The following is a 12,216-nucleotide window of genomic DNA, read 5'->3' on the forward strand; positions in this document are numbered from 1 at the left end:
TTTCTATCAATAACAACATGGCCATCACATGAAAAACATCATAACTATTCTGTATACAGTCTTCAAATTTTATAACAAACCTTTTAAAAACATGCAATATTTATTAAGACCCTTTTTGTGTACAAAGTAAAATATGTGGGACCGAAACTGAATGGGACACATCAGCTTCTGGTTTATGCTGATACCGTAAATATATTGGGGTTTAACATCACCACACAGAACAAAACAACAATTCTGATGATAGTAAATTGGTTGATCTAGAAGTAAATCCAGAGAAAACCCAGCATATGTTGATGTTTCACTACCAGAATGTGGTGAAAAATCATAACATAAAGACAATTCTTCGAAACTGTGGCAAAGCTCACATATTTGGGAAGAGTTGCAATTATTTAATTCATGGGGAAATAAATACCAAGTAATGCTTCTTACTATTCAGTTTACAACCTTGTCTTCTTGCATGTCTAAGAATGTAGAAATTAAAATAACCATAACTTTGCCTGTGGTTTTATATGGGTGTGAAACTTGTTTTTGACATCAAGGGAGGAACACAGAGTGAGGGTGTTTGAAAAGAGGGTGTTGACAATATTTGGACTGAAGAGGGATGAAGTGGAAGTTGGAGAAAATTGCATAATGAGAAGCTTCATTACTTGTACCCTTTGTCAAATATGATTAGAATGATCAAGTCAAGGAAAAATGACATGGGCAGTGCATGTAGCAAGAATGAGGGGGGGAAAGGAATGAATACAGGATTTTGGTGGGAAATCAACAAGGAGACCACTAGAAAGACACAGCTGTAGGTGGAAAGATAATATTAAAATGACTTAAAATGACAGTGCCATAGCTCAAGCAGTTAGTTGCTGGCTTCCTATCACGGCAGTCCGGGTTCGATTACGGGTCTCGTCAAGTGGGATTTGTGGCGGACAAAGTGGCGCTGGGGCAGGTTTTCTCCAAGTACTTCGGTTTCCACTGCCAATCTTCATACCACCAATTGCTCCACAATCACCCTCACCTATCATCTGGGGCTGGTACAATAAGCCAGAAGTGGCCGCAGCACAAGGGACTTCATCCCACCCCACCAACAATAAAAAAACAATATGTTAAAATGGATCTTAAAGAAAGATGATGGGGAGATTGCATTAATCTGGCTCAGGATAGGAGCCAGTGGCAGGCTTTTGTGAACATGGTAATCAACTTTCAGGTTCTGTAAAATGTTAGGAAATTCTAGAGTACCTGAGCAACTGATGGCTTCTGAAGGACTCAGCTCCCTGGAGTCCATTACATACAATATGCTGAATATAATTTACATTCATTTCTGCTTCACAGCAAGAACTGATGAGCCAATTGGATTGGAAACTAGATGTTCAAAATAAATATACCGACACATTTTGTGTGTTGAAAGTCAAAGCACGATAATGGCATGAAATTATCAAGTAGTGGAAATTTTGACAAAGACACATTACCAAATTGCAGAGTTATTCATCTGTCGAGTTTTGCTGGCCTATCTATCCAAAAAAGGAGGAAATATTTGAGAGCACACACTATTTCCTAGAATTTCTTGTTCTATTTAATTAGTTTGTGGTTTATTTTATGATGCTGTCAGTATCTAGACTATATAGCACCAAACTGTAGGACTGAACATGAACTTGAAAAAGACGTGTAGGGACGCATTCATGACCCAACTGATGCACTATCCTAGCATTTGCTTGCAGTAACTGAGGGAAACCATAAAAAAACCTCTGCCAGGATAGTCAGTGTCCCAGCTGATATTCAAACTGAACACCTTTAAAATACAAATCTAGAGCATTATAGCTAAACAGACCTCTTTGGTTCTCTATTTAATTTGCTTTTATGTTTAGAAAACACTATTCAAGAAAGTACATAAAAATCCACAAGTGCAGAAGTATCTGCTTCATATTCAAATAAATAAAAGCATAACATCTTAGTTTACTAAGTGACTTAAGAACATTTTAGATATAACATCACAAATAAAGTTGGCCAGTTTACAAGCTCTGACCAAAGTCAAAATAGGAAAGGGGAAACAAAACACTGTGGTCTGAATATGTAGAGGGTCTTCTGCAGTTGGGCACCACTGATCTACATCAATTCATTAAGAAGAAAATGGATGATCTATGGGCCATTCAGAAAGTAACCTCTGTTCATTTTAGGCAACTAATGTAGGAGTGGGGGAGGTTGGATCACATGACTCATTGCCATGTAAACGATCATACAACTGGACAACTAACGTTTGTTCTTTGCTCTACAGAGCGAGTTATGATGTGTTCAGCGATTTACAATACCGCCAACTGCAAAATTTGTGCTGTTATCCACTTTCTTCACGCTAAAATCATGAATGCTGAGGAAATCCATCGTGAATTATGTGCGGTTTATGGCCAAACTATAATGAGTGAAGGCACTTTAAGACAATGGTGTAGAATGTTCAAAGATAGGCAAACAAATGTTCATGAAGAGGGGCAAAGTGTTTGGTCAGTCACCCGTAGTGATGAGATCCTGCTCAAAGTGCTGATCAAAAAATTTGTGAAAGATAGCGCTTCACAATTTCAGAACTTAACTTCTGTGTGAATTTCCACAAATTTCAAGCATTCTGCTCTATGATATTATCAGTTAGGCTAGGCTATCTCAAGTTTTGCTGAAGATGGGTTCTGAAAATGCTGATGAGTGCACACAAAATACAGAGAATGGCTTCAGCTTTGTTTTAGAGTGATAACACAAATATGGCAATAAATTTCTCAATCACGTCATATGAGTAACAGGTTAGAAAACCTGGATTTCATTCATGAATGTTGAAACCAAAAAGCAGCCAAAGCAGTGGATGCACGCACATTCACCAAACATGACAAAAATATTTAAACATCTGCCAGAAAGCTGACAGCAACTGTTTTCTGGGACAGAAGAGTAGTGCTGATGGTGGAATTCTTGCAACAAGGGACCACAATGTCAGAAGTGTATTGTGAGATACACTGACATCTGGTTTAGTGCTCCTCCATGACGATTAAGTGCCTGCATACAGTGGCTCACATTTGAGCACTGCTGCAGCATTTCAACTGGGAGTTGTGTGACCACCCTCCTTTCAGCCCTGATCTCGCTCTGAGCCGACCACCATCTGTTTACATACCTGAGGAACTGGTTGGGATCACACCACTTCAACAATAATGAGTTGATGGTAGGTGTCAAAACACAGCTGAGCTCACAGGCGGCAGACTTCTATGACACAGGCATACAAAAACTTATTCCCTGATAAGTGCCTCAATTTCGGCGGTGACTATGTTGAGAAGCAGCTTAAGTATATACATATTTCTTGTATAAATTTCTTTCTTATTGCTTGTTTTGTTAACATCTCAGCAGAGGATACGTTCTGAATAGCTCTAGTTCAATGAATACTACAGACTTACCTTCTGTCAGAATTTCTATGGACCCCTGCTCCAGTAGACATTATTGCCCTTCTCATAAATTCTCATACAGATACTGAACTGTAGCAAAACAGGGGTATGCGGTGTAATGTAATAACAATTCAAGGTTTCCCATACTTTTAGGCTCCTGACTTTCTCTCCAATTTTTGAGTGAATCTTAATTAACTGCAAATTTCCCTTGAAACTACAATTCTTGTTAAGTCCTTAGGTTTTTAAAGCAGCAATTGTCAAGTTTATGCTCTTCTGTGTTTGACAACACATAGTCTTGTACCAGAATACTGACTTTCTGCAGTGTCAAGAGTGCAGAGTGAGGAACTGGCTGGCTTACATAGGCAAGTTGCAAAGGATCACTCGGACCCATGGGATGGAGTAAGAAAATGGCCTTTTCTCACAATTCCATTTCCCTCTTGTGATGAAAAACAATACCATAACCTTAAGGGGTGATTTTCCTACTACTGTATCCACTGGCCTGAACAGGGCTCTTTCCTTACCTCTTCCTATGGATCTGAGTGACACCACCTTTATCATCATTATGTAAATTCATCACCTTACACCCTCTACCCTGAAGACTAAGGCACCACATTTTTCCAAAATGCTGGTACCCAAGTACAACACTACATGGTATCACAACCCAGAAGATCACAATCATGTAATATTATGTATATAATAAATTGCCATCAGTTTTGAGGTAAAACCAATGCAGTGCATACTTACTCTTTCCTGGTCGTCGGACTTCCCTGTACACCAACATTCTTACATGAAGATTGTGTTTTCTTATCTCTGCAATTTCCCGTTTATTAAGTTCACTGTTCGTAGATATAGCACCCACTGCTGCCACGTTTGCTTGGTTTCCACCAACAACATGGTTACCACTGATTTCCGTGAGAACCATGGCCAGCCTTCGATCTTCACCCTCAGTATGATTACCCATTGCAGGACTCAATGGAGGAGAAAAATTGTTGTAATGTATCACATGATTGGCGAGTGGTTCTAAATTAGGTGGAGCAGAAGTTCGAGGTGGTGGAGATGGAGATCGAGGTCTAAAATCTGTGATGGGTCCACCATGCAGCACAATACCATCATCTGAAAAGGAAACAGAAAATGTAACTACACGACGCATTTCCTTGTATTTCTTAAAATGTACCATAATTAATTACTCTTTATGGTACACAATAAACTCAGAAATAAAGACTCATAAGTGCCTTGAGCGAATTCTGTCACTCTTACTTATGCAGCCGAGGAGCGGACATGGACCTACAGTAAACACATATCACGTGATCGCCATGCAGCCAGTCTATTGGCACGTCAGTTGGATCTACTGAAAACACAGCTTCCTCTATTGTTGCATGTTGGACTCTGTTTACAGAGCTGTTGCCTGGTAACATGTTGCTCAAATCCATTACAATACATTACCAACAAAACGTTGGAACAAGTTAATACTGTTCATTTACTTAAGATCCACTCTACTTTATGAAGGAGTAAAATACCTGAATGTATTCGTATTTGTATTATTATAGGGGGTGGGTTTCCCCATGCACTTAGACCAGTTATTGGTCCATTGTGCTTCCCCTTTAATTTCTACTGTCGCCATACCCTACCAATAACAGGGTGCGCCATCAGCCCCGTTGAGCCAAAGAGGTCGGCCCTTGGTACCTTGATGTTTCCCCCATCTACCAGAGGAAACTACTTGGGCAGGAAAGTGCCTGTAATTTAGCTCAGAGGCCTCCTAGAGACACGAGGTTCTTTTACGTGCCGTAAATCTACGACACAGGACACATGGCTTAAAGTCCTTCCCGGAAGACTTGTTCCCTGAATTTTTCCGCCCTTAAAAACTCCACGACCTCCGCCAGGTTTGAACCCACGTACCTTGAGTCATGAGGTGGGAACGTTACCCCTAGACTATGGAGGCCGCTTACCTGAATGTAAATCCTAATCATACTTAAATGTGAGTCCTCACTCACCAACCACAAACCTGAAACCCAATAAACATGGCCTGTGACAACATAACTGCACAGCAAATCTATCTATAACAATCAATCACTCAACCTCCAAAGGACATTTTCATTCACTGTCAAGAGACTAAAAAAAAATCAGATAGCCATATATGACAAGTGCATTAGTGTTCATCCTCAAAAGAGGAAAACTTCAATTAACTATCCATTTCATTTTTAAACTTATTTTAACTTTCCACTTCTAATTGACTGCAACTGGGGCTTCCCTTGATAGAATAATAGAGTGAAATGACTTACAACATATGATACACCTAAATATGACCACGCAAAGCTGAAATACACTAATAATGAGAACAACTGAATGAAATACAGCAGTGTGGTCACTTGAAACATATACGAAAGTTACATTCATGAGACTGAAAATAAATACCTAAGTAATAAATCAATGAAAAAGGATGCTTAAAGTTAATATTATGCACTGTTATACTTTTCAGAGTTCTTATGCAGAATTCAATTCCAATCTGTTAACCTGCATGGCTCATTTGCTCAAAAATGACAGCAGTTCCAAACACAGCAAAACTTTACTTATTATTTTTTTTGGGAGCAGCGGATTGGAACACTAAACTGAACAAAATCTTAAATTGAGCGTTATTAAACTGAGATCACTAAACTGAACATTATGAGGGAAACCCTTAAATCAAGCAACATTAAATGGGGGTTCAATTGCAGTAACAGTGATCAGTGCATTCATAAAATTGGATAATGCACCTGGACTAGCAGGTGAGAGAATTTTGGTTGTATAGAAGTACTCAGATAGCTATGTCTTTAACACGCCTCTTTAAAAAAGAAAATACTACATATGTTGCAAGGGTAGGATAGGAGATCTCCAGTCTTCAAATTACCCAGATCTCCATTGACCATCGTTAACTTCGGTGGCTCCGAGCCTTCTGAATCTGGGCCTGTAACCAATGACTCCCCTTTGCCAGATTCCATGGACATGACAGTGAGAGTGACTGGGGTAAGTAAAGGTGGTGGGGGATCTGGTGAAAACCACACTGGACTGGAACAAGGGGAGGAATTTGGAGAGGCGAGGGGGGATGGTCGAGGTGATGGAGAAGTTGGTCTTCTTACAACTACATGTCGAGGAATTGGTCCAGGTTTGCGTTTATTTGGGAGCCTTGGAGAAGATGGGTCCATCTGCGATGCACCACGTTTCGTTCCACTTCTGTGACTATTGGTGGTCCCATGGGTTCCACTTCCTCCACCAACTGGATCCATATCAGCCTCATCTACCATCATTCGCTACAAGAACAACAAAACGTTATGGGAAGATCCTCTCACTACAATCTGAGTATCTGACATGACATGCAGAAAAAATCCTTAGTATGTATGCATAATGAAGTCAATATAACAATGCAATTTGAGAGGCTGCAATGTTGGTATTACTGATGGGTGGTTTTTAAATAAAAACATAAATTGGTTAAATAAACCAATTAACAATTTGAACGTCGTCTTCAGTGGCCAAACACATTATACTATTTTCTTTCTTAGAAGAAGAAAATCCTGGCATATCCCATACAACATCTGAGGGACTTCTCTTTTTATGTATGGGGGAAGCTTAAAGTTTTCAAGAAGATGATTTTGCAGGATGTGTATGCATATTTGTTTAAATCATATTTTACAGGCTAACCTGAAATTATAACACAAAACTTAAATTTTTAACTGAAAATATGGAGGTCATCTTATACACCAGTATATAGAGTAATTCAAACTTAAAAAAAATTCATATTAGATCCAAGAAAAAAAAAAGGGTTTCTTAAATTGTATGTGTTGAAAATCCAGTTTACAGTGTTCTACCCATGAGAATGGCTTTTGTCATTCAACTACACGTACACATTATTACATCGTATCTTTTTTATTCTTATTTCTACAACTGTAGAGGGACATTACACAAGTAAATCTGGTAAACATCTCAATTAAGCATAAACTCACAAACAGCTGATCAGTTAACTTACCTTGTCTATTTTGAATGGATTTCCAAACATGTGCTGTCGAACGGGTGCAGACTCTATTTCACGAAGCTGGGGTTGCATACGTTTCAGGTACTCTTGGTAATTGCCCATTTGACTTACTGGCATACTGTGTGCGAAATCTATGGAATATAGCATTGGAGAATAATTCAATTAAAGATAAAATAAAAATAATGGAACTGCATACATGGACAAGAGCTAAGGGGCTTTTAGTATGTGCAAACGGTCGAATGAGATTCCTACCAAGTTTGAATGAAATGATTAAAAGAGTGAAGTATGACAGAAGAAAGCTCTTAAAGGGAATACTGCATAAATCAAGATCAGACGTGTATAGCCATGATATAATAATGTACAGTGTCAGAACAGTAAGGGTACCATTTTTAAGAAAATAAGTTAACAAGACATATATGGAGAAAAAGAACGAAGTTAAATGAAAAGGTAAAACATGAAGAAGAGTGGAAATAATTTGTTAAATTAAGACCCAAAAGAAAAACAGGAATATTAATCGTTCACAGTGACAGCTGTGATGATAATGACATGTTTATTTCTTTCAATATGTCCATTTAATGCACTTTTTCTTCTGCAATACACCCAGAACATATTTTGGTCAATGAAATATACTGCATACAATACATAGTTCCACAGTACACATTACCCACAATTCACACTAGTAAAAAAAAATTATGTCACTTATGACAATGATAGATAACAAAGAAAATATAAAAACTCATGAATAAATGTTTGAAAAACTGGAAAAAATTCTGTGCAAAACTTCAGTAATGTTTGAAATATTTAAAATATTTAATCTTGTTTTGGCAGGGATCATAAAAAGCGAAAAAAAAAACAAAATAAAACAAAACATTATTACTCAGAAACATAAAATACTAGGGGCGTTCCATAAATAATGCCTCCTATTTTTTTGTGTTAATATGTAATGTCTGAGATGGATGTTGGTGGTGTTGTAGTAAAGGTTGACCCTTCCCGCCAATCTACTGTTAGTTTGGTTGTCGTGCGACAGATAGTGACAGCAGAGCAGTCTACCAAAATGGTGTCTGACATAGAAGTGCGTATGAAACACAGATCTGTTATTGAATTTCTCACTGCCGAACAAATTGTACCCACTGACATCCACTGACACTTGCTAAAGGTGTATGGAGACAATACAGCGGATGTCAGCACAGTGAGGCGGTAGGTAGTGCGTTTCAACAGTGGCGAAAGTGAAGTGCATGACAAGCCACGCCCTCGGTGTCCCTGCTCAGCTGCCACTCCTCACAATGAACAGCACCTCATCCATACAGATCAGCAGATAACAACCAGGGACTGTCAATGCTGAACGCTACAAAACGATGCTGACTAAGCTGAAAGCCCGCATTTCCCGAGTCAGGCCAAAGAAGCAGAGAACCTTTTGCTTGCAACACGATAACACTAGACCCCATATAAGATTGGCGACCACCGCGCACATTACAAAGTTTGGCTGGACTGTCCTACCACATCCACCTTATAGCCCCGGTTTAGCACCTTCAGACTTCCATCTCTTTGGGCCTAAGAAAGATGGACTATGTGGGCAACACTTTCCAGACAATGATGCTGTCATTGCAGCTGTAAGAAAGTGGCTAGCCTCTGCTGGCGCAGACTTTTATGAGCGCGGCATACAGGCTTTTGTTAATCGCTGGCAAAAGTGCATAACGAATGGTGGCGATTATGTGGAAAAATAATTGTAAGTAGCTGAAATCTTGCTCCATTTAACTGCATTATTATGCTTTCTGTATCTGTTGTTGTTTTCTTTAAAAAAAATAGGAGGCATATACGGAACGCTGTAATATATCCAGTATTGAGAAAGAAACTGGTGAAATGCTACATTTGGAGCATTACTTTGTATGGGATGGAAACTTGGACACTTAGGGCAGTAGATCAGAAACACCTGGAAAGCTTCGAAATGTGGTGTTGGAGAAGGATGGAGAAGATCAGTTGGACCGATTATGTGAGGAATGAAGAAGTGTTATTTTAAGTCAGTGAGCAGAGGAATATCCTACACGAAATAAGAAAATGGAAGGCTAATTTGATTGGTCATATGTTACGCAGTAACTGCCTTCTAAAAGAAGTTATTGAAGGAAAGATAGAGGGGCAGATAGAAGTGACCAGAAGACGAGGAAGAAGACGTAAGAAGATGCTGGATGACCTTGGGGACAGAAGAGGATATTCTCATTTGAAGGAGAAAGCTCTAGATCGCATCAAGTGGAGGAACTGTTTTGGAAGAGACTGTGGACCTGTCGTCTTGACAGATTACTGATGAATGAATGAATGAATGTACCCTGAAGACAGGGGCAGCATGTTCCTTCAAGATGCTGGAACCTATTGCATAGTCACATCCCAGATCATCATTTTCATGGTGACATCAAAGTTCTATTAAGAAATGTAACTGGGCTATTTTCTGCACACAGTATACCGCATTCAGTCATAAGTTCCCTGTTTAAATCATTTCAATTTATGGTTCCTGCTTTCCAATTAACATTGACTTAAACAGAAATTCTGAGAAAATTCCCAAAATTCTGCATGACAGAGACAAACACCTACCATCATCTATTAGTTTTGTGTGAGCCAGTGCAGGCTGAAGAAAGTTTGCTCTCATCCGAACCGCTTGGTCCAGTAGGCAATGACGTGGGATGTCAAAGGGATTACGGTAACTCTGCCTACCCTTCTGGCTATGTCCACGCGGCAAACCAACCACAAATCCACCGAACTCATTCAACTGCTCTCGTAGTGATGTGAACTTATCTATGGACAGTAAAAATAAACATAAATTAAAAACAACTTTTCACGCTATTGCAGCCTACATACACAAACACATACAAACATCTATAGAAAGAAAATTAGAGGAAAGAATTTGATCAATGCTGGCATGTGAGATATGAGGTTCTCATTTGCTACTTCTAGGATGTAACAACATGCAACTTGGTCTAAAAGCAAAGAAGTTTGAGAGGAAACTACTTCCTCCATCTCTGGGGTGGAATATCTACCCTCATCATGGAAGAAGTATCTCTGAAACTTTAGCATATATCTAGCAACATGGCATCACAACCCATAAGACTCATTTCCAACAACAGCAGGAAATAAACTGAGATTCTGTTCACATACCAAGTCTGTCAGAATTGTGGCTTTGCACCTTGGCATCAATAAACAATCCACTGCAAAATTTAATATGAAAATCCATTCACATATATTAAAAAATCACAACTTATGGGAAAATTCCGGCAAAAGATCCAAAGCAAAAAACTTGATGTTTCCTTGAATCATGAGTATACAGTTATTTTGTCATTGTGCACCTTGAAATTAAAGGTCAAAATGAAAAGTTTCCTCAAAACTTTACATTATCTCTAGGGACAAAACTTGGAGGAAAAAAAAAGCTTGTGAAGGATGCCATCTACATGCCTCACAGGAAAAACAATACTTATGTGCTTAGGCCATGACTACACAATCCACAGAAGTCAACATATGCTAAGACTTTTGACTTAGGATCTCTGATGTATTGCAAAAAGGAGCAGAAGTAGATCACACGAAAAAATTTTGAATGTATTCTGTCATCTGGCACACATTTTATAGACATGCTTTTAATAAAACAGCTGCAGATGTATTAATAACACTGAGAGTACAACTACAACACATTATGAATGTAAAATCACCTGTTAGAATTTCTGCTAACTGAACAGACTTTTTTAATGAAAATGGCATACGTTTGCTGTAAATTTATTTTAAAAAAACATGGGGGGTGGGGGAACTGAAATGAGGGGACATAATGGTGAAAGAACCTGAAGAATAATAATACAGGAACATGCTTTCAATTATTGGTCTGCTTAATGTGAACACATAAAGGAAGTTATACATAGTATACCTTAAAATAATTTCACTAGGAAATCAGGGAAGAAACTAGGAAACGTTTGAAACTGGAAAATCTTATACAAGTATCTCTACAGTACAAGGCATTAATAGTGCATGACAAGGTAATGAATTTTCAACATGAAGACAAGGATAATTTGTTTCAACCCAATACAAATATGTGAATACAATTAATTAATTTCATTTAGAATTACTTCAATGAGGGGCTGATATAACGATACTGCAGAGGTTCAATCTGAACTTCCCACAGTCCAACAGACTACTCCTTTGGTCAGACAGACAACTCCTTTCCTTTCAGTCAACCAGACAATTCTTACTCCCAGGGCATATCAAGTCATACCTGTTAATAGTTTTATGTGGTTGTCTCTTGGAACATTGACATCCCACACTTCTATAATAGTATGAAGGTCTATGAAAATTAAAATAACCAAACAATTTTTTTGCAAGAATCTCCTGCAAGTCATATTTCATTAAAACCTATATCCAGTGTTTCTGAGTTGAAACATGTATATGGATGGGCATCAGGCAAACATCTTTCGCTTGTACATTTTCATTAATGCATAATAAATAAACCCAAATATTCTGAGTCATCAGTAATATATATTCTTCATTAATATTTCAGTAGAACGAAAGTTTTGAATCAACATCATTTGGCTCAGAATTCCACAGTTTCAGTATGCTCAACTAATTATGATTTTATTAATTATGATTTTATCAGTCACTATAAAATTTACTCTAAAATGGAGAAATGCAGAGTGCAAAATGCCTACATTAATGACTGTATTAGAGTTCTACCAACCCAATCACATTTTCTTTCATGCTTTTAACGTAATAAGATCAATATTGTTCCAACAGAAACATGAACTGCTTCCAAGTACAAAACTCAGTCTTAGTAAACATAATATATATATA

At 38.2% G+C, this 12,216-nt stretch overlaps 1 protein-coding gene across 2 annotated transcripts in view; it reads right to left on the minus strand.

The window, feature by feature from the left end:
- The window catches only part of LOC111864795 (integrator complex subunit 6-A), a 44,691-nt gene that overhangs the window by 1,638 nt on the left and 30,837 nt on the right, over positions 1-12,216 (minus strand). For both annotated transcript variants that reach the window (XM_023852307.2, XM_033751580.1), the window contains 4 exons: positions 9,985-10,185; positions 7,396-7,532; positions 6,283-6,682; positions 4,143-4,511 (listed from right to left, as the gene is read on the minus strand). In XM_023852307.2, coding sequence (XP_023708075.1) covers positions 4,143-4,511; positions 6,283-6,682; positions 7,396-7,532; positions 9,985-10,185 — 1,107 coding nt within the window. The remainder of the gene's footprint in view (positions 1-4,142; positions 4,512-6,282; positions 6,683-7,395; positions 7,533-9,984; positions 10,186-12,216) is intronic.

This window comes from Cryptotermes secundus, unplaced genomic scaffold (genome assembly GCF_002891405.2).
Source record: "Cryptotermes secundus unplaced genomic scaffold, Csec_1.0 scaffold1278, whole genome shotgun sequence".
Taxonomy (NCBI): Eukaryota; Metazoa; Arthropoda; class Insecta; order Blattodea; family Kalotermitidae; genus Cryptotermes; species Cryptotermes secundus.